Raw genomic sequence first — 23,300 nt, forward strand, 5'->3', positions numbered from 1 at the left:
CGGGACCTTGTGCTTGTGAGGCAGGTGGTAAAACTATTCATTGAATTAGCAAAGTGAATAAACATAAAGCTGCAATGCAAAGCAACATTAGTATAATGTAATATTATTTTGAGAAGAGGTCTGTATTTAATACTAAAAATTTGTTAACCAAGCTACAGAGAAAATAGTTGAAAAAAAACACATTTTGAATTTATCTTTTATTTTTATTTATTTATTTTTTGCCTTTTAATTTTTTGGGACTAATGACCAAATCCAGGGCCTCATGCTTGCTAGACAAGCATTCTACCGCTGAGCTAAATCCCCAGCCCCAAAATTTATCATTTAAAAGTAGTTCACGCTGACCATTTTTTCCAGTTTCAATCATTTCCTTTCTTTCTAACATTCAACAGTAATTCAAGAGGCAGCGTGCCTACAGCACCATAGGCATAAGCCAAAGAACCACCATTCTGTGAGACTCCTTGCTGCATTGGACAGTTCTGACTCTTGTCAGTAGCTCTGAGGATTAGTTATTTTAAAAAACAAAAAATAAAAACACCCAGGTGTGGTGGTACATGCCTGGGTGAAGCAGGAAGATCAGGAGTTTGAGGCCTGCCTGGGCTACATAGCAAGGCCCTGTCACAGAATAAACAAATATCAAAAACCAAAAAACACACTGTTTCAGAGAAAATTTTTATTTCACTTTGCAGGTTTACTTTCTGATTTTGTTTTTAATTTATGACAATTAAGAAAGAAAATAAATATTGCATTCTGGTATCAATTTTATTAAATTAAAAATATCTTAAAAATTCTTTTATTTCATGTACATTATTTGCTGGAAATTCACAATAAAAAGTTATTCAAAGTGGCATAACAAATCACTTTTGAGAATTACTTTTATCGTGTTTTCTAATAATGTCCATAAGATTAGCTCCTGTGACCAGGTCATTCTGTGTCTGTTTATCTTTCTGTTGTTCCTTTCTCTTCTGGTCATGAAGGTAAGGAGAATTTAATAACTGTGGGGGAAGAATGGATCCTGTGGGCTTTACTCTTTTTGCAATATCCCAGAAGAGTCTTTTTGAATTGTTATTGATGAAAGTAATTGCTGTTCCGTTCTGACCTAATCGCCCCACTCTTCCAATCTGAAATACAACACAAAGGACATTTTTCAAAATGCTCATATAAAATCTTAATGTCTAATGAAAGAAAATGAAGATTATTTAAAGATGTTTTACTAAGATTAACATTCAAATAGCATTTTTTGAACCATTTGAGAAATCATTTTAGTAGGCTGCCACCAATGTATATTATCAAACAGCTCACACAAAAAATAAGAGTGGTCACACATAAAAGTACATATTGTTTGTGATATGTGTGTTTCAGTTATACCTATGTGTGTACAGGGTGTGGGTGGGTAACGACAGAGATGTTTCTTACTGTCTCTGAGTTGGTTAAAGTTAAAAAAAAGAAAGCCCTTGTGTTAACCACAAGAGGACTATTTGCATTAGCATAATGAAGTGTCCTGACATGGCAGATTCATCTTTGCATACTTCTCACTTTGATAGAATTAAATGCACAAAACTTTGTGATGGGAACCCATAATAAGGCACTAAGTCTCCAAATATATAATGAAAAATACTGAAAAACTTCAGAAGATGGGAAAAACATACACTCACAGTTAATTTCTGCTCATTAAGTGAAAATGCAAATCTTAAAGTCCACATTCAGAAATATTTAAAAGAATAGGTGGTTCCTACAAATATACAGGATATTTTTAATATTGTAAAAGAAGAAACCTGTGAAAAAGTTGAAAGGAATGGCCTTTAGGGAAAGAGAATGAGAAGTGAGGGAAATGAACACTGTATTCCAATACCAGCTTTCACTTTTACCTGATTTGCTTAACTATGTTATTAAATTGTTCCAATAAAAGTAACAATATAAACAATAGCTGCAATCCACAGATTGGAAGAAAGTATTTGCAAATCGTGTATGTTGGTAAGAGTCTTCAGGGTATGCAAAAAACTTCTAAACTTAAAAATAAAGACAACTCAATTTTAAAATGGATGACTGATGTGTAGAGACATTTTCAAAAGAAAATATACAAGAAGCCAATAAGCACATACAAAATGATGTTTAAACCATTAAGAAAATGCAAGTCAAACCACAATGAAATACCACTTAATACTTCTAAAATGGCTATAATCTAAAAGAAAGATAATAATTGTTGGCAAAGATGTGAAGAAATTGAAACTTTCATATATTGCTGGTAGGAAAATAAAACAGTAAAATGGTCAAAATGTTAAATGTAGAGCTATCATATGACACAGAAATTCTATTTCTAGGTATTAATCCAGTAGAAATTAAAACTCAGGTGGACAAAACAGATTGCATAAGAATTTTCATGGCAGCATAATTCACAGTAGCCAAAAAGTGGAAAAAAACCTGAATGACTAGCAACTAATGTGTGAATAAGCAAAGGTGGTATGCCTACACAATAGAATATTATTTGGCAATAAAAAATGATGTGCTGATACATGATACAATCAATATGGGTGAACACAAAACATGCTAAGTGAAAGAAGCAAGTCACTGAAGACCACACACTGCATGATTCCACTGATATGAAATATACAGAACACAAGTCTATAGAGACAGAAAGTAGACCAAGAAGTGGTTACTAGTGGGGTACGTGTGCGCTTGTGTGTGTGTGGTGTGGAATGGGGAGTGACTGATGATGGTGGGGGTGGCTTTTCAGGGTGATAAAATTTTTCTAAAATTGACTGCATCAAGGTTATACAACTCTATGAATAAATTAAAACCATTTAACTGAATCACTTTAGATGGGTGAATTGTGTAGCATGTGAATAACACCTATTGAGATAATTAGATATAAAGTTAGAAAATAACTGAAATAATCTCCAAACTCTAAAATACAGCCGATATTAACAAATGTCAAGTTATTTCTCCCAGAAGCTCTCCACTCCTAAAACTAAAAAGCAGATACCATACAGCAATTCCTATCATAGTTTTAAATTCTAAATGCATATCCTTTAACTTAGCAATTCTGTTAGGATTTTTTTTTTTTTTTGCCACAGAATCTCACTGTATTGCCCAAGCTGGTCTTAAACTGTTGGGCTCAAGCAATTCTCCCACCTCAGCCTCCCAAGTAGGAGGGTCAAGAAGCACACATCACCACCCCTGGCGGAATTTATCTTACAGTAACACTCACACATAGGCCCAAAGAGAAAAGCACTTGAGGGTTTACTGCAGCACTATTTAATAACAAAAATACTAGAAACATTTGATTATCTATCAATAAAGGATATGTTAAAAATAATAGTGCACTAGGGCCACGGATTTAGCTCAGTGGTTCTGCCACCTGCCTTATAAGAGCAAGGACCCGAGTTCAATCCCCAGTACCCAAAAAAAAAAAAAAAAAATAATAGTGCATTCATACATTACCTTGCAAATATTGGAACAAAACAATGCAGATTAAATAAGTAAAAGCTCATTTAAAGAGCTCAGAGCAGTGCGTGGACATACAGTAAGCGTTCAGTAAAAATTAACATTTGCTAAATGGTACCTAATATGTCTGCTGTTAGGAAAGATATCTAAGGCATGTTTAATAAAGACACAAAATGGTTAGTATGATGTGGTCCCATTGACATATGTGTGATGTGTACATATAATTGTGTGTGTACACACATATGAATATGTATGTTTATATTTTCTGTGTGGTTAACTGTGATAACTACTCAAAGGTAAAAAGCAATAAAAAGGAAGCCTTTTCATTTAATATCTTTTGTTATTTGCATTATTTGTTATTATGTGGATATGTACTTTAATTATTGAAGCACGTAAACAAACCAGAAAGACCCACGTACGGAATTAGAAAGGCACAAAGTTCTAGGCCATTCTGAGTAGAGGTAAGAAACCTACAAACTTCAGCAATTCCTGAAGCCATTGCTGTGTTACAGTACGGTACACAGTAAGTGGTTTGGAGTCACAGAGTTGGCCTTGGGATAGCAAGAAAGGTCAAGTAATTATAACCAGCACACTCTATTTAAAAAGTAAAGAAGTTTCTTAAATAATATTATGGAAAGATTTCCATTCAAAATCAGTAAAAATGTGAAAGAAAACAAACCAGTTATTTGAACAATTGACTGCTGTGGGATACTCAATTTGTTGATATGTAAGCAAATGAGGTGGTACCAAAAATAGAAGTACTAAAAGCACTTGAGGGGCAAGTCAAGGAAATGTGGCATTCAGAGGTGATTCTAAGAACATCAGAGAAAGGCTCTGCAAGGCAGATCCTTAAGTGATGCCCGAGAACGAAGACAGGCAGCAGGCAGGGAGATAGTGTGGCACTGAAAGAAGGCTCTATTTCTGTGAGAAAGAGAAGCTACTGTTACCTTTGGCAGCGAAACAAAGGAACAAAATTTTAGAAGGTGAAAGACTAGAGCAAATAAGCATATGAAGAGAAGATGAAGACAAGATTCCTAAAAAACAAATACTGTACTAAAGGATCAATTTTATTTTGGCCAGAAATATTAACCTAAAACAATCATTTTAAACAGTTTTTCTTTTCTGATTATAAAGCAATTAGTACATTCACTGAAGAGAAAAGAAAATTTAGTACCTACATTTTTTATTTAGTTAACACTTCAGGTTTTGTGGGTTTTTTTCCCAATTAAGAGTCCTGGGGAATTGACCCCAGGAAACACAGAGCTGCATCCTCATTCATTCATTCATCCATTCATCCCTTCATTTATTTATGAGACATGCTCTCACTGTGTTGCCCAGGCTGGGCTCAAATTTATGGTGCTCCTGCCTGAGCCTCCTGAGCAGCTGGAATTACAGGTGTGTGCCACTGTGCCCAACCAGTTTTTAAAAATGCATTGTAGGCATACAGATAGCCTTTAAAAACAAAATTTAGTTTATATGCATACATATATTAAGAGTGAAAGTATACAGTTTTATGTCCTGCTTTTTTTAAACTTAACATCGCACTGACAATGCCTTACTCAGTAGAACTCCATGAACCAAATGTGGTAACAAGTGGAGCGTCTTTACCTGGTGCACGTACTCGTCCATACTCGAAGGCATATCAAAGTTCACAACCAGCAGGACGCTGACCAAGTCCAGGCCCCGTCCCAGTACTCCTGTGCTCACCACAACTTCATAGTCTCCCTCCAGTAATCCCTTTCCAAAGAAGCAACAAGAGTAAGTCAGGATATATTTTATATAATTCTGATATTTTTCTCTTTTTCAAATACTTCCTTTGATATTTTTACCATATTTTTTTTTCAGTAAAGTCTTATTATACCTGAAAAATGTATGTGGCTTAAATTCTCTCCAACCCTTGAGCAATTTATTCTATTAATTTACTCAGCTATATCTTTTCCAAAGAAAAATTATTGCTCTGGCCCAGACTAAACTGACCTGATTTAAGAAATGATGAATTCTGAACTAGCAATCCACTTAGTATACAATCATTAGAGAACAGTCATATTGCTCCCAAAACACAGAAGCCTGAGCAAGAGGAATAATTAACTGCATGGTTATTTGTTGCCTGAAATTTTCACATTCTTAAAAAAGAAGGTCTGCTTTAAAAAGCAGCCGGAAATACATTGTCTTTTGAAAATGAGGCAAAACAGATTTACAGGAAAAAGAATATTGAATGTCAAACCTTCAATATGTTTTTTCTTTCCACTTGGGACTTCTCGGAATGTATTGATGTGCTTTTTAGACCTGTGATTTTCTGCACTGCCTCACTCAACAGATCTGCTCCCAGCTTGCAGTCCACAAACACTAGCACTGGAGGCTTAAAGAGTTTCTTATCCTGAAAAGCCAAAAACGTTATTTAAAATTATTCCTATAATTTACAATGAGAAGTTTTTCTGAAAGCATTAATAAAAATTAGTTAATGAAAGGTTTATACATATTTTTAAGGAAGAAAAAGGGCATGTTCTGCTTTTTTTGTTGCCCCCCACCCCATACCAGGGATTGAACTCAGGACCTTGCAAGGCAGGTGCAGCACCATTGAGCTAAATCCCGGCCCCATGTTCTGTTAAAAAACATGTTCTTGGGCTGGGGATTTAGCTCAGTGGTTTTGCCACCTGCTGTCCAAGGGCAAAGACCCGAGTTCAATCCCCAGTACCAAAAAAACAAAACAAAACAAAACATGTTCTTTAAAATATGTACAAACAGGGCCAGGGATTTAGCTCAGTGGTTCCTCTGCCTGCCTCGCAAGCACAAGGTCCTGAGTTCGATCCCTGGTGCCAAAAAAAAAAAAAAAAAATGTACAAACAAGGCTGGGGATTTAGCTCAGTGGTTCCACCACCTGCCTCAAGTGCAAGATCCCAAGTTCGATCCCTCGTACCAAAAAAACAAAATATGTGTGCGTGTGTGTGTGTGTGTGTGTGTGAGAGAGAGAGAAACATGTACAAACAGAAGCCACTTTATTGCCTTTCACATTTCTGTATCATTAAATTGCAAACATTTTCTAAAAAATTTGGGTGCAATTAATATAGTTCTAAATTCTGCTCATGAGTTAATAAAAACCATACTTAGCTCAATACTGTATTTGTAAGTAATTACATTGTACATACTGTATCAGCCACTTAAGAAATTTCTATTTAAATCAGTCATAATTAAAAATGTATCAAGGGAGTTCAATCTCCAGTACCAAAAAAAAAAAAAAAATGTATCAAGGACAGAACAGCCAAGAAATAGCTTAATCCTACCTTACATATAAAAGTACTGAAATTTTTTTTTTTGGTACTGGGGATCGAACTCAGATCCTTGCGCCTTCGAGGCAGGCAGCAGAAGCACTGAGCTAAATCCCTGGGCCAGCACTGAAATTTTTTGAAAGTAAAAAAATTCTTAAGGAATAATCTTAATATTTAAATATCTTATGTATCTTAATATTTAAATTAAGATAAATATTTACCTGCACCTATAAAGCATATTTTCACAAATAAAAATTTGATCTTCACAGACTTCTGACATAGGTATAGCAACTTATTATTAAATATCCTGACCAAGTTCACCAAAAGCTGCCTCTAGAAATAATTCTCTTAAAAGCTGTGGAAAATGCAAACGGAGCCTACCAAACAAGGTTTACTACTTTGTTACTCACATTTAAGATTTCAAATAATTTTTTCTTTTTGGCTGGGTCTTCTACCCACAGGATAATCTGACGCACACTGGAACATGGCAGGTTCTTTTCTCCGGTGATAATTCTCACAGGGTTACACAGAAGCTGGCTTGCTAGTTGTTCTATGCTAGCTGGAATTGTGGCGGAAGCCAAAATGGTCTGACAATCATTAGGAGTGTTTTCCAAAATGTCAAGTACTTGCTGTTGAAAGCCCATCTTTAGCATGGTATCAGCCTAAAATAAAAGCAGCATCTTAAAATTAATCTTGTTTGACATTAAAACGCAGGGTCAGCCAAGATAAAATTAATATAAGAACATAAAATATTAAAAACTCTTACACAGAAAAAATATCACAATGTCAAAAGACAAATAATCTACAGGATTCTTTCTTGTGTGTGTGGTACTGGGAATTGAACAAAGGGCCTTTACATTGAATTCTATTCCCAGGTTATTTTATATTTTTTGAGAGGCTTGCAAAGTTCAGCCCAGGCTGAACTTGAACTTTTGATTCTTCTGCCTTAGCCTCCCAGAGTGCTGGGATTACAGGTATGAGGGGAAAATGTTAGAAACAACTATAAACTGTTTACAATGACATACAGATTGCTGTTATGGCATTATTAATAGTTGAAAAAACCATATACATCCTAAATATCCATCAATAAGGAACTTTACAGTAAATTATGGGAAATCCATATAATACAAAATTATGCTGCCACGAAAAATGATCAGAAAGCCCTTTATTAGGCAATGAATAGATTTCTAGGGTAAAAAAACCAAAGTATAGAACACTATGGAAAATATACTATTTATGTTACAAAATATCTTATGTGTATACTCAAGAAATGGGTTTTGGGGGGATTTGACTTTATTTTTTGCAGTTTGATTTTTTTTTTTTACTATGACTATGTAGTATATTTATATTATTTTATATAAAAATGTAACATTGAGGGATGGTATGGTCTTAATGTTTGTATACCCCCAAAATTCAAATGTTGAAACCTTATCTCCAATGTAACAGTATTATGAGATGGCGCCTTTCTTTTTTGGGGGGTTTTTTTTGGTACCGGGGATTGAACTCTGGTCTTTGAGCCTGCGGAACAGGTGGTGGAACTACTGAGCTAAATCCCTGGCCCAAGATGGCATCTTTTAGATAATTAAATCAGAAGGGCTCACCCCACGCAGGCGGGATTAGAGCCCTTGCAAGGGGCTCAAGGGGTTGAAGGAAGATGCTCTCCCCTTCTCCCGTGAGGCCCGAGCAAGAGGGCACCGTCTTCCAGTCCTCATCAGACGTGGAGCCTGCTGGTGATCACACCTGCACTGCCGAGCCTCCAGAGCTATCAGAAATAAATTTGTTGTTTATAAGTTACCCAGTCTAAGGTATTTTGTTATAACAGCTAGACTAAACAGGGGCTTCCACATCTGAATATACTTCTGTATTGCTTTTGTAACACAATAAATGCATTAGTAAGCAAATAGAAAAAAAATTAAATTAGTGCTGCCTTTTAAGAACGAAAAGTTAAGGCTATCTTTTTTTTGGTACTGGGGATCGAACTCAGGGATTTGTGCTTGGGACACAGGCATAGTGCCGCTGGGCTAAATCCCTGGCCCAAGGATTAAGGCTATCTTGATATTCAAATACAACTCAGGTATCTATAGTCTGGAAACAATAGGTTACTTATTTTAAATTAAGGAATAGTATTTAGGTGCCCATTAATGTATTGTGATTTAAACTTTAAATGCTTATTTTAATATTATTAATTCTATATAATTTAAAAATCTGAAATAATCAAGGCAGGGTGAGTTTGATCCTGGCTCCACTTATGACCTTAAGTTAATTAGCTCTAAGCCTTAGATTTTCTCTTACAAGTGAGAATGAGATACAGATTGAGCATCCTTTATCCAAAATACCTGAGACCAGAAGTGTCTGCAGTTGAAGATATTTTTTCAGATTTTAGAACATTTGTATATAAATAATGAGATATCCTGGGGATGGGACACAAGTCTAAAGACAAAATTCATTTGTTTCATAGACACCTTATATACCTAGCCTAAAGGTAATTTTATACAATATTTTTAATAATTTCGTGCATGAAACAAAGTTTCATGGTGTGCCATATTTCACTGGTGTCATGTTGGCACTCAAAAAGTTTTGAATTTTGGAGCATTCTGGATTTTAGGGTTTTGGATTAAGGATATTCAACCTGCAATAACTACCTCATAGTGCCGTTATAGGGATCGATGAGATGAAGTATAACGCACAGAAGATGCTGAGGTCAGCTCCTGCAGCGTAAGTCTCAGCCTATGTTTCTGATAACCGTGGGCCACAAAGAACATGTATGCTTGTGCGAACACATGGAGAACAGGCCTTGCCCACACCCTGGCCCCCTTTCCTCCACAATCCTGCAAAGTCCACACATCTCAGCAGACGGCCTTGCTTCTCCTGCCTTGGAGAACACGCCCAGGCCTTTAGAAGTGATTCCTTCTGCTTCTCTTCTGCACACATTCTGAAAGAAGCCTAGACCTGCTTCTCACTCCCACTCACCCTTCCATCCACCCATCCTCACCGCCCCCTAGATCCTCCCTAAGTGCTCAATGCAAAGACAGTCTTCATCTCTCTTTCGTTAAGTAATATATCTTAAAGAACAGAATATGCTCACTGCCGAAAACCTGACAGATACAGAAGACCTAAACTTAAACTTGCGTTTTTATCCCACAATCCAGACATGACCACAGCCTCCCTTACTTGCAATCTCCTAAATATGTCTAGAAACGCCTCTCCCTCCTGTCACTCCCCAGCTCGGCTCAGACCCTGCGCATCCTGGGAACCAGCCTTCTTGCTTTCAGGCTATTCACATCTATGGTACCAGTCTGATTATAACACATTCCTGCTTAGATCCTCCCAGGGCTCCCAATGTGTACAGATTAAAGTCGGAACTCTTCAGGCCTTTTACAAACCATGCTTTGGAAAAAAGATATGAAAAGAAATAAAGTAACTATGGTTATTTTAAGGCACTAGGAACATGGGTCCTCCTCTACCATTTTTCAACTTTTCTTTAATGTGCACAGCTAACTCATAAAATACAGTTGCCAATTCGCAATGTAGAATGGGCATGAATAGCATTACAATACAAACCAAGAGAAAATAGGACAGGATAGAAAATATTAGAATAGAAAACCCACATGTAGCAAGGATAACTATTGTTTCATGAAACTTGTTTCATTTATATTACACAAAGACAATACTTACATACTGAGCACCCAACTAAATTGCGTATTTTGAAAGTCATTATTAATCAGACCTTGGGAGAACTCTTACTCTTTCTATACCTCTGTTTATACTTATTAATCTATTTCCTACCTTAGAGGGACATTAGCAGATTAAAATGTGAAAAATATATGCTTTTAAAAAATTCTTACAAATAGAAGTTCTACATAAGTATGTTTCAGAATTGGGTGTGGTGGAGCACACCTGTAATCCCAGCACTCTGGGTGGCTAAGGCAAGTGGATCAAAAGTTCAAGCCCAGGGTCCAGGGATTTAGCTCAGTGGTTCCGGTGCCTGCCTTGCAAGTGCAAGGTCCCGAGTTCGATCCCTGGTGCCAAAAAAAAAAAAAAAAGTTCAAGCCAGCCTGGACAACTTAGTGAGACCCTGTCTCAAAATAAATAAAACAGGGCTCGGGATTTAGCTCAGTGGTGCCGCTGCCTGCCTCACAAGCGCAAGGTACTGAGTTTGATCCTCAGTACCAAAAAATAAAAATAAAAATAAATAAAATAAAATAAATGGGCTGGGAATGTAGTTTAGTGTAAAGGCCCTGGGTTCAATCCCCAATACCACAATAACAAAGTGTGTGTGTGTGTGTGTGTGTGTGCGCGCACGTATGTGTGTGGTGTTTCAAACATCGGAATTTAAAACTAAAACAAAGCTACTCAGAAAATGCAATGGCAGGAGGTAACCATAAAGATAAGAAAAAGAGGTAAACATAAGTGTTCTCTAGTTATAAAACAAACTTTGCCAAACTTTTCTGGAACTGTTTTTTAGCACTGGCTACATTTCTCATTACTCATGACTTCCTTAATATCTGAAAATCTGACTTCCATCTCTGTTACCAAAACTTCACTCTTGAAGGGGCTAAACATTCACTCACTTACCAAATCTTTACTAGTGGCTCACTATGGTTCAAAACTTACATTAACTGAACATTTATCATATAGCAAGCATCTTTCCAAGTACAGCATATCCTCATCTACACCTTGCCAGGCAGTCACTGTTATGATCCCAGTCTTACTGATCAGGAAACTGAGGCATATTACATGGCCATTAAAGGGTGGGGCTGAGACACAGACCTTGGCAACCTGCCCTCAGCATCTGTATTATAAACCTGAAGCTGAATGCTGTGTGACAGGTGGTCAAGACATCTGAAGCAGCCAGGCATGGTGGCACATGTCTGTAATCCCAGCACTCAGGAGGCCAAGGCAGGAGAATTAATTACTGCAGTTCAAGGTCAGCACGGGCTATTTAGTGAGTTCAAGAACAGCCTGAATTACATAGTGAGACCTTGTCTCAAAAAACGAAAAAAAAGACCCTACTTTCAAATCATGTACATATGATCTAATGTATGGTCTCACATGGAAACAGATGAGTCAACCAAAAGTTACAACATTCATATGCTTAAAATGTGTATTTAAATTACAGCTCATAAAAGAATTATCACTACCTCCTTCAAATATTTCTGTCATCGTTTTTCTCCTCTCTCAGGAACTACTCTCTTCAGACTCCTTTATTTTCTGCTCAGTCTCTACACATTGAACCCTCTCTACATGCTGGGAAGCCCCATAAGCTTCAGAGTAGGCCCGTTCTCTCCCCCAGCTATCCGCTCTCCCTGGAGAAAATCAATACAATCCATGGCTCCGAGCACCAAGTACATACATCAAAGACTCCCAAAGCCTTCTCCCTGGCCAGAGTGCTTCTCTGAACTTAAGTGGCAGAAACCAACTCGCAACTTAACACCTCCAAGTTGGATCTAACAGGACCCCCAAACTTAACATGCTCAGAACAGGATTTTGTATTTCCTCCCTACCAAACCGTGACCTGTTCCAGCACACAGCCTGTGAAATGCCATCACCAGAAGCCCCTACTCATCCCCTCTTCATCACCCACTTCAAGTCCATTACAATTCTGCTGCCACTCCTACCACAGCCCAAAGCGCGTTACTTCTCCCCAACTCACTCTGGAGAGGATGCTCCCATTCTTGTCACCACCATTCCATGGCCCATCTCCTCAGGCAACCACAGGGGTTCTTCTAGAGTGTAAGTCAGGTCGTATTCCTGCCCTGCTTAAACCCTCCAGCGGCTTCCCACCACACTCAATGAAATCCAACATCTAACCACAGCCTAAAGTCAGACATGTTTTCATACTTGTCCACTTCTCTGACTTCATTTCCTGCCATTCTCCTTCACTCTCCTTGGCCTTATGGCGCCAGCCTTCTTTCTGTCCCAAATGCCCCACATACGTTCTCATATCAGCGCCTGGGCACTGGCTGTCCTGTCTGGAACAGTCTTCCTTCAGACCAGTGGTGGTGAACCTACGGCACACATGCCACAGCAGGTACACAGAGCACGTGAGCCGAGCACTGGTGACAGGTAACAGGGCACACAAAGCCATGTGGCTGCTCGGAAAGAAGCCTGGCAGGTGATAACGTCATGGGCAGTTTGGGCACTCAGTCTCTAAAAGTCTGCCATCACTGCCTGAGATGGATCTTGCCACCATGGCTGGTGCCTTCTCATTCAGATCTCAGCATAAACATCCCCTTCCCAGAGACTTCCCAACTACCGATCTAATGTAACTCAGCAGTGGTCTCTGCTGTATGACTCAGCAACATTTGTCACAGCTCCAGAGGCAGAGAACTCATCTGTATCACTTTCCATTGTATCCTCAAAACCAGTAATAGTGCAGTTAATACCAAAAACCTTAAAATATATCTCGTAAATAAATAAGTACTCATTAATTCTAAGCACCAAACAAGGCCCTAACTATATGTCAGGCAACCTACTAGTCAGTGTGTCCCAGACCTCTCCAAAGCTAAGCATCACCTAGAATGAGGTGCTTTTTTTTTTTTTTGGTATCAGGGATCAAACTTGCACTTTCGATGCTGGCGGTGGAACCACTGAGCTAAATCCCTGGCCCCTAGAATGAGTTTTTAATAATTCCCAGCCTCCGGCTCTGACCCAGTGAATCAGAATATCCCAGGGAGAGGTCTGCTCTTGCCTTATACTCACTGAACATGCCAGGTTATTCTTACTTTTACGGAAACCTGGACAAGCACTGCCCTTGATTCCTGGGATACGGCCGAGAATACACTAAGTGAAGTCTGGGCACGGTTCAATAAAGCAGAGGACAGAAAGCCTAAAGTCTGCCCGGGCAGTGAGGGAAGGTTTCAGAGTCACGAACACTTACAGAAGGAGTGGGTAGATAGGGCAGGAAAAAATTCTAGGCCACAAGACTGGTCTCACAGGAGACACAAATGACACAGCAGAATTTTCAAATTGCAAAGAAATTATCTTAGTTTTCACCTTCATCATTCCTGTGTGGTCACCCTCCTCTTGGAGCAGGCTTCTCTCCTGCGGGAATATCGCTTGTTCTTAGCCCCTCTCTATCCCTCAGACTATGTCCCTCTTCTGACTGCTCTTCCAAGCTGGGCCGCTGGCTCCAGTCTCTGGTCATTTCTTTCCAACCTTTCTCCCTGAGAGAAATCACTAGGCCAGATGGATTCCAAAGCACCTTTCTTACATCTACAGTACATTTTCCCTTGGTCCATCATTCATATGAAATTCAGCATTCTTTTTTTATTAGCACATGTTTGCAGTACATAGTGTTTACATTCCTTGTGTGGAGCAGCTACATGTACAAAACATCTTAATTTCTTTTTTCATTCCCTTCTTCTCCCCTCCGTCCATCTCCTGATCTCCTTCCCATGTGAGCAAACTCTCTCTCTACTTGCTATTACTTATCTTTTATTTTGTTATGTATAATTTGGTCTTCTCACATAAGAGAAACCATGCAATATTTAAGTTTGGGTATCTGATTTATTTCACTTAACATTCTAAAGCCAAGCTCAAATAGTATTACCAAGATCCAAAATGGACCCCCTTACCCTTTTCTAAAATTAAAGGTACAACTATAATTTATGGAGTCATCTCAACAGCTGCCTTCGTCTCTCATGTTCAGTCATCAGAAGTCTCATAAGTAATTACTTTACAGTGACTCTCAAACTTAACCCTTGAATCCTCCTGTCCCTGACCCCTTTGCCCCTTGTCTGGACTGGTGGCTCTTCTGTCTCACAGACTCTTCTTTAATTTCTCCTATACCGAGCAGCAGAATAACCTTCCTAAACCACCACTTTCAACATGTTACACCCCAACTCGGTAATTTAGAAAGCCTCATTGTCTCCCACATCAAATCAAAACTCCTCTGCCTCCCTTTCAAGGCCCTCTATAATTTGACCCCACCCTAGCTAACCAACTCTGCTTCCTATTATTTCTCAGGAGAATTCTTCAAGCTGGTTGGTCTCTTTTCTGTACCCACCTCATCTGCACTGGGCACTCAGACTCTCTGACCCTGCTTATGTTAGACTCTTCATGTGGAGTATCTAATGCATCCTCTATCTCCTAAATCTTTTTCCATTTTTTGTGGTGCAAGTTGAATTGCATTATCTCTAAGAAGCCCTTTTTTATATGGTGCCAATACATTTACTCTCATTTTTCTTTCTGACCTTTTTGATGGACAACTGCTGTACCATATACAGTCTTATTATTGTATTAACAGCTTTTATCAGTAGTTGGCAAAATATGGTACTCGGGACAACTTCCAACCTTTACCTGCTTTTGTAAATAAAGCTTTGGTGGAACCCAGTCACACCAAGTCATTTTCATAGTCTATGGTTATATAGATTAGATGCAACTGAGACCATAATGGCTCCCAAAGCCTACAATATTTACTCTCTGGTACTTTACAGAAACTACTTGCCAACCCTGGCCTACATCATCTATTTGAGTACTTCTGGATCTCAGCACAAAGGATAATGTTTATGCCTTTACTTCAAGTGTAGGGGTCTCTTCTCTCTGACAAGATTGTAGCACCTTGTAGGTTTAAACGGAATTCAAAACTTCTCTGGAATTCTGTCCAAGCTTCTCCAGAGCTGGTCAATCTATACCTAAATAGTACTTCTGTGCTGACTTCAGCTCCAGTACATAACCAACAGGATCAGCTCATACAGAAACCATAGTCCTTAAATGCCAAGGAGCTGGACCAGCGGCACTCAGCACATGCTTGCTGAATGGGTGCTTCTTCTGTACCCTAACAGTAAGCGTGGCACTGACGTGCCCTATCGCTAACTGAAGGAAATGAGATGCTGTGGAGAGCTGTGAGGGTGAATGGAACCTAACTTTAAATTCCACAGAAGAAACATTTCTCAGGCTTTAAAGATGAGAAGGACATGGGGTTGTCAACAAAGGGAAGCCCAGTCATGGGCACTGACTCTGATGATGAGTTGATGCAATGCATCAGTTCCACCAGAGGGCCATGACAGGACAACGCTGACTTAGCAGACCTTTTAAAGACTGAATAATATCATTTTACATCTCTGGAGGATTTTTTGGCCTATGAGACATTTTTGCAATCATTCTTCAACCTTGTCACTGCTCTAAAAGAGTAAACAACGTAAGGTCTCATGGAAGATGGTAAAAATGCCCACACCTTGGTCTTGGTCTTAGCTACATTTTCCTTCCACCTCCTCTGGCATCCACTGCAACTTCCTGAAGCCCCCAGAGCAAGCCAGGCTGCCGTCACTGGCCAGCACCTGGGACCCTCAGTTCTCTCACTGGGGGCAACCCCAAACCTCTGCTCTGCCACTGCTGGTGGGACACGTGTGAACATACATGTGCCCTGTAGGCAGGAACAGTATGTGCACAGTGTGGACTGGCACAAGGTTCTGTTATCTCGAGCTTGTCTGCATGACGGAATATAATACAACATAATACTGCACTTATTTTACCTTACTACAGAAGCCAAAAGTATAAAATGCTCCTCGGGTATATTAACCAAAAAAAAATTTACAAGCACAGATGCCTAGGTCTACAAGAAGTAAAAAAAGCCACTCAACTAAGCCTTACTAGTAGTTACTTCCACAATTCCTGTTAATAATTCATTGTCACCGATTCCTTTAATCTTGTGGACAAGTGACAGGAGGCATTAAATGTTTAAAAACTTATCACTGTTGAATTAGAGCCTGCTGTCAATTAGGAGAAGGCAGCTTGGTTTGAATTTGGGTCATACCTCAGCACTGCACAGGAACCTGCTTGGAATGCTACTGCAATTTTTGCTAAGTCCCTGCATTTTTTTCTTTGGGGGAAAAATGCCCCTGAATATATAATAAAACTGTGCAAGCACAATATACTTTTCATAAATTACATAAAATTATGTGACCAATGCTTTTTAAACACCACTACTTACTTCATCTACTACTACAATTTTTACACCACAGAGTGTTACAGCGTTCTGTTTTATTATATCCAGAAGTCGTCCAGGGGTCGCTATGATAACCTGAATAAAAGAGAAAAAGCAAATTTGAAAATTAGACACTATTCATTCATTCTACTTTTATTGAGTAGCTAATATGTGCTAGACACTGTGCTACTGAGTGGCTAATATGTGACACCATGCTGAGTACTCAGAATTCAATGATGAAGAAGTCAAACATAGTTCCTGCTCTCAGATAACCTCTAACATAAAGGAAGAAATACATATAACAAACAAATGCTAATGAGATGAGGATGGTATGCAATGGAGAGGGATCTGTCCAGCCCTACCTAAAACATAAGCTCAAACCCAAGGACTAGGGGGAGCGAGCAATATGAGCAAGGTGAGTGACAGAGGCAGAAGGAAAAGCATCTATGACATTCCTGAGGCTGGGAGGCCAGCGAGGGACAGGTGACAAGGGAGACCAGTGATGGGGAGGGGTCTATTTGACCCTGTGAACAAATGCGAAAGGCTGGGCTGGAGCCGGAGCTACACAGTAAGAGTGGGAGTAGCCTAGTGAGGAAGCAGGTTGTTCGAGACTGGCTTGTAGGGGAACTGGTCAAACCAACTTGAAGGTGCTTCCATGGGGCAAATCAAGGACAACTGGAGCATCAAGTCTGGTGAAGCACAAAAACTTATATATCACAAAGTACTACTCCCAAAATATTTACTGAATATAAAAGGGGAAAAGTGAACTTTAGAGTTGCTAAGAAGAGAGAGTATCACCAGGAAGAAGACCAAAAGAAATCTGCCACTGAAAAGAGCAGTGAAAAGTACAAAGCATCTCTTCTGTCCTAATCAACTGAGGGATGTCCTTCTAAGCAAATGGCGTTGAAATCTTTTTTTTTTTTTTTTTAAGGAAGAGAGGTTTAATTTGGCTCTTGGCTTGTAAATCTTAAAAGTGTCAAAATCATGAAAAAAATTCCAAGACTGACAAATAGTTCCAAATTGAAGGAGATAACAGAGACATTGACAACTACATGCAATATGCGATTCTGAGCTGGCACTACCACACACACACACACACACACACACACACACACAAAGACAATTATAAAAATGTAAATGGGTTCCAAGGTACAGATGATATCAATGTTATCCCTGATGTCTTCCAATGAGTCAGTGCTCATTTACTGATTTAACAACTGTATCGTGGTTATGCAGAATAATGTTCCTGTTTGTAAGAATCATACTCTAAAGCACATGAGAGTAACTGAGGCATCAAGTCAGCAACTTATTTCCAGGGAGCTTGGGAGAAAAAAAAATCTATGATGTACTGCATGAGTTTTTTTAAAAAGTGTGAAAACACTGCCCAAACATGAGTTACTAAATGTTGCAAGCTGGAGATTAACCAGATGTGTTAACTTATTTAAGAATGGGAACGCGAGAATGGTTATTTAAAACCTGTCAGAATTTACACATATTTATCCACGTGGGAACACAAGAATAGCTGTTAGAAGCTGCACATGCTTATCCCCATTCTATTCTAGGCAACAAAATAAACTCAATGCAGAGGCCCACAGGAGACGGTAGTAAATTCTATTAACCTGATTTCAAATTTGATGGCCATCAAAATATTTTTAGTACATACTTTATAAATATATACTGTTGAACTAATAATTTTGTATTGATAAAATATCACCTTTACTTGTTTTACATTTTGGATGTCCATATTAAAAGTCACTGACCTAATATCTTTAACTTTTTAAATATCCCATTAACAATTTGCAATATCTTAAAATTATATTTTATGTTTTAAATTTGTCAAATGCATCTTTACAGTGTTACTGTAAGAAAGCCGACGTTCACCCATAGAAGTTGTTAAATTCTGGGGTTGCCATCTGGCTCGGTGGTAGAGTACTTCCTGAGCATGCGCAAGGCCCGAGGAGGGTGGTGGTGAACACTGCAGTAGATTCCCGCAAACTGGTGAGTCACTGCCTCCTCCTCCCAGAATACCCCACCAATCCCGGGCATCTCAGCTTCTCCCTTGAACTCCAGGACCTCCCTAACACCCCAGAATCTAAATGGTTGATGTCTAGAGTGGCTTGGGATTCCAGGACCCAGCACTTGCACCGAGCAAAGTGCACCCAGCACTTTGAGGCTCAAAGCGAAGTTACTCATCTATGGACATACTACTACCAAGCATAAAGCCATAAATGCACTGTATTACTTGTACATATTTTTACACACCAGAAAACACTGACCACACATAATAGCATAGCTAAGGAAAGAGTAGATAAATTTTCAATTTTGGCAACAGTCATTTACTGGTTACAGATCTTTAGATAAATCCCAGCTTTCTGAGATTCAACTTAACCATAAAAGTCAGGATATGCCAAACCACCCACACAACAAATGTGACTGGTTAAATGAGATGATGGATGTGAATACATCCAACAACATTTAGCATACAATGGGGCACTCAATAAATTGTGCTCCTTTCCTATATGAAACGAACTTCAAAGAATTTAAGGTTTACTTGCTGAGAATTTAAAAGCTACCTAAAATCACACTTCATTCTCAAGGGGAAATAAGAACACTAATTCTTATATTGCTTGCAAAATTTTTCAAAGGCACTCTGTCACACAGGTGCTTACCTTGACATGCTGTCGCAAGCGATGGAGCTGTGGGGGCATGGGTAAGCCCCCTACAAGCAGCACGGTTTTCATGCGTGGCAGGCCGCTCATCAGTTCTTTAGCTTGTCTCTCTATCTGAATGGCTAACTCTCTTGTTGGTGTAAGAATGACCGCAGATGGAGTTTCGCTCTGCAAAGATGTGAAAAACAAGTCTGAAACAGCAGCAGTTAATTCTTGCTGATGTGGACTGAATCCTCAGTGACTCCAGCAATGTTTCCCTCTGAAAAGTGTTCCCATGAGCCTAGCTAGACATGAGCCCTCCTGCCTTCAGCTCACTGAATTTAGATTTTTTTTCCTCCAAAAACCATCATGAATTGATCTCATTTCTTATGTAATACAGATATATAATGCAAGACCAAAACTGGGGCCGGGGAGAGGAAAACCTTGACTGTCACCGAAGGGGTCTGGTCAGAGCTTGGTATTTTACCCTGGTTTTCCCTCTTATCTTTTTCATACATTTACTTCTTACTTTGTCCAAGACTGACTTTGCTGGCGGGCAGAGGGGAGCCCTTCCCTGTCCCAGTTTTGGCCTTGTGGTCCTCCAGGGTGTTTGACCTATGGTTTGAGCATCTAGTACTTTATTTTTTCTCACGTTATCTTCTACTACTCCAGTTTTCCCAATTTTTCTCCCTTATCTTTCTTCTCTTTGCCCACATATTTCACTCCCTTCCTTCTCTGCCATACTTCAGAGTCTACAAACTCACCAGTACAAGTTGGATATTCCTAACCTCAAAACCTGAAATCGAAAACACTGTGAAATACAAAACATTTTGGGACTGGGGATTTAGCTCAGTGGCGCCGCGCCTGCCTTGCAAGCGCAAGGTTCTGAATTCAATCGTGGGTATCAGAAAAAAAAACATTTTGAATATCGACATGATAGTCAAGCTTAATACTTTAGTGAACTTCCTATTTTTTGGATTAAGGATGCTCTGCAAGTAAAGTCTATGCAAATATTCCAAAACTGGAAAAACTCCAAAATCTTAAATATTACTAGTCGCCAGTGTTTTGGATAAGGGATACAAAACCTGTACTGGCAAAACATAATCACCCAAAATGTTTAGTAAATTAACCATGTATGAAAGTGCTTAGTATATTTATAAAGTAACAAGTAAGGGAAGGAAACATTATTTTAAGATGAACCACAGATCATACTGGAGGGTGTATTCTGAAACTCTAACAGAGTTAGTTAAACTGTGATAGAAAGCAGATTCTTCAAAATACAAAATCCAAGGAGGCATAATTGACACATAAATTGCAACTCATCTGTTCAGCAGGATTTTCCCCCCCCCGGATCAAAAGCTTATTCTTTTAATAGAAAATCTGTTAAAAATAAAATGTTCTGTAAGGAATATTTTAGACCTTCAATGAAGAGACCTTTGGTTTAAGATAATAAAAGAAAAATTCTCTGATATTTTGTCCTGGATAGAAACTACTACCAGAAGCAGCAAAATCACTAGGAGCGCCAGTGACTATGGTTAAAAATATTTATTCTCAGCTTGCAACTTTAATGTAAAGATGAGATGGTAAATATTGTATTTGTTTGAGAATAATACATGTGGACTCTATCAATTACCTCAGATAAAGCACGGATGATAACAGGAAGGAGAAAAGCAGCGGTTTTCCCTGAGCCAGTATCTGCACTGGCTAGAATGTCTCTTCCCAAAAGTCCCACAGGAATCATCTGCATTTGGATGGGAGTTGGCACCTCATAGCCAGACTTCTTCAGGTTGTGATTTAAGGCCTCCGGGAAACCACAATGTTCAAAGTCGATAATAGGCCTGGTGACTTCTTGCCCTTGAACTGAAATTCCTAGCTGCTGTTTAAGATTTTCAATCTGGTCCTCCTGAAGGGCTGAAATAAAGGTGTGCTCTCTGTAGTCATAAGAAGCAGTAAGTGGAGACTCTGGCTCAGACCTAACATTCTGTGGGCTGCTAAGATTTAACTTCTCTTCTTTCTCCTTAACTTGGAGAAGATGTTTCGCTTTACATTCCAGGCTACACACATCTTCATCTGTCTGATCACAGATATATTCTCCGTAACGGGCACACACGACACAGACAGGCTCACCCGGCTCTGCCCAGCGCTGTGTTTTGGAAAATGACTTCACAGGCTCTTCCAAAGGAGGGCTGTCCTTCTCAGCCCACTCAGGTGCTACTAGGCCAACCTCCGACACCTGGAGAGCTGAACTGGGGAGGGGAACCAGTTCACTGCTGGCCGTGTCTGGTCTTGCAACTTCGTTTGGAACTAAAGCGCCAACTGGAACCCTTCTGTCTTTGTCCAAACGAGAGTCTTCTGTTTCTGGCTTAATTTTCTTAGCTACACAGCTTTTGATATCATTAGAATTCCTCTTGATTTTTAGAGATCTTGGAACAAACATCCTTCAAAATTCTGTTGAGGAAATTATATAACCAGATATATTTCACCCTCAATTAAATTCACATATAAAGTATATGATCATGTGTCCCAGGGCTTTACCTCAAAGGAATAGTGAAAACATCGTGACACCACTTACGCCAAGCTTTTCTTCTGCGTGTTTCCTCTGGTGAACAGAGGCCTTTTCCTCACACACACAGTACTGAACACTGCGCGCTGCTAACCACAGCCCTGTGGCACCCTGTTTCCCGATCACTTGCACTCTGAAGTGTCAGATATGACAGAAATCCCAGAGTATACACTGCTATATTTTCACAAAAGAAAACTGGAGGAAGACTTCATAATTAGAATCTTTAAAATCAAAACCACAAACCATAGTGAAAAATGCTATTTTTATATAAGTAGCACTTACCGAGTGCTTATTTTGTGCTAATCACAGTATTTAGGCTGTTCCTAATCTTCACAACTATGTGAAATCGGTTAGTACTACCTTATATGTGTACACATACGGATACACATGTACTGCAGTATTTTATATGCTATATTATGTGCATTACCTAGCGTAACATACATATGTGTCTATGTGTATATATGAATTTATCTAAGAAGGAACTCAGCAGATAGTTATCTGTCCAAGGTCACACAACTGTTAAGAGGCCAAACACTCTGGTTCCCAATCACATGCTCAATTTACATCAAAAATGTATTTCTGCAAAATAATAGTGACTGGGAAATAATACTTTTAACCTAATTGTGACTGTCAAATACACTAATATCTTTTTCTCAAAAATTACGAGTATAAGCTACCAGACTCCGTTTTCCAGGAAAAAAAATCCAACAAAAATGTAACGCAGGGCCTAGAATTACTACCCTAAGTCTCGGCTAGGGTCAAAGATGGGTGGGGACAGCTCGGGAGCAGAGAAAAAGTTGGAGCTCTTCAAAGGGAGAAACGAAAACAGCCAGGGTAGGGCGGCCAGGCTGCCGGACACCTCCTCCTCGCCAACGCCCCCCGCCCCGGGGCGTTCCCGGACGCTCCCTCCCGGCGTCCCTCTGTACCCGGGGGCGCGCACGTCACGGCACGGCTAGGAGACGGAGCGGGCGGGGCCGAATGCGGAGGGGGGCGGGAACGGGGCTGAGACGGAGTTGCGGGGACGCCACCGAGGACCTCCGGCCTCGCGTCCCCGAAGTGGGGCGCAGGACAGCAAAGGGCCCTCGCGGCCCGCGCACGCTCACCCTCACGGTGCGTCCGGTCCTTCCCGGCGCTGGGCCGGGTTTCCCGCCGACAAGGCTGGACCTGCCCGGCGGGACCGCGGCCTGGCTACGGCGCAGAGGCGCTTTCCCCCCGTCCGAGGCCTGGGCGGGGCCGCGGGAGCAGCTCGCGCCGTCCCTGCCCCTCCGCGGCCCGCCCCGGGGGTGGGGCGCGGGGCCGCCGGCTGGGTGGCGGAGGTGGAGGCGTGGGCTTCGCGGTCCTGTTGGGAGGATTCCCGTAATCCAGTGAGCCGGCCGGGGTGAACGCGTCAGGCCGCCCGGAAAGACGCAAGCGGGAGGGTGGCGCAGGCCTGGCACGCACAGAGTGGGAAGTGT

General features: G+C 40.1%; 1 protein-coding gene across 1 annotated transcript; it reads right to left on the minus strand.

Annotated features, from left to right (window-relative positions):
* Window positions 1–740: 740 nt before the first annotated feature.
* Ddx59 (DEAD-box helicase 59) lies at window positions 741–23,207 on the minus strand. The gene is made up of 8 exons (XM_004862266.3): window positions 22,950–23,207; window positions 20,917–21,731; window positions 19,305–19,472; window positions 16,642–16,731; window positions 7,118–7,369; window positions 5,666–5,818; window positions 5,050–5,178; window positions 741–1,118 (listed from the first exon to the last, which is right to left on the minus strand). The coding sequence occupies exons 2-8, from the start codon at window positions 21,718–21,720 to the stop codon at window positions 855–857; spliced, it is 1,860 nt and encodes a 619-aa protein (XP_004862323.1). The 5' UTR covers window positions 21,721–21,731; window positions 22,950–23,207; the 3' UTR covers window positions 741–854.
* Between the last annotated feature and the right edge of the window lie 93 nt (window positions 23,208–23,300).

Source organism: Heterocephalus glaber, unplaced genomic scaffold, assembly GCF_053883595.1.
Source record: "Heterocephalus glaber isolate CG9 unplaced genomic scaffold, H.glaber_assembly_v1.0 deba00001600, whole genome shotgun sequence".
Taxonomy (NCBI): Eukaryota; Metazoa; Chordata; class Mammalia; order Rodentia; family Bathyergidae; genus Heterocephalus; species Heterocephalus glaber.

Bases quoted from the DNA above. Each gene is read 5' to 3' on its own strand.
- Ddx59 (XM_004862266.3), bottom strand. From the start codon at position 21,720: ATGTTTGTTCCAAGATCTCTAAAAATCAAGAGGAATTCTAATGATATC. The intron at 16,732-19,304 runs GTAAGCACCTGT...TCTTTTATTCAG, and splicing joins GCTTGCGACAGCATGTCAAG to GTTATCATAGCGACCCCTGG. The intron at 1,119-5,049 runs GTAAAGACGCTC...GTTGTATTTCAG, and splicing joins TGGACGAGTACGTGCACCAG to ATTGGAAGAGTGGGGCGATT.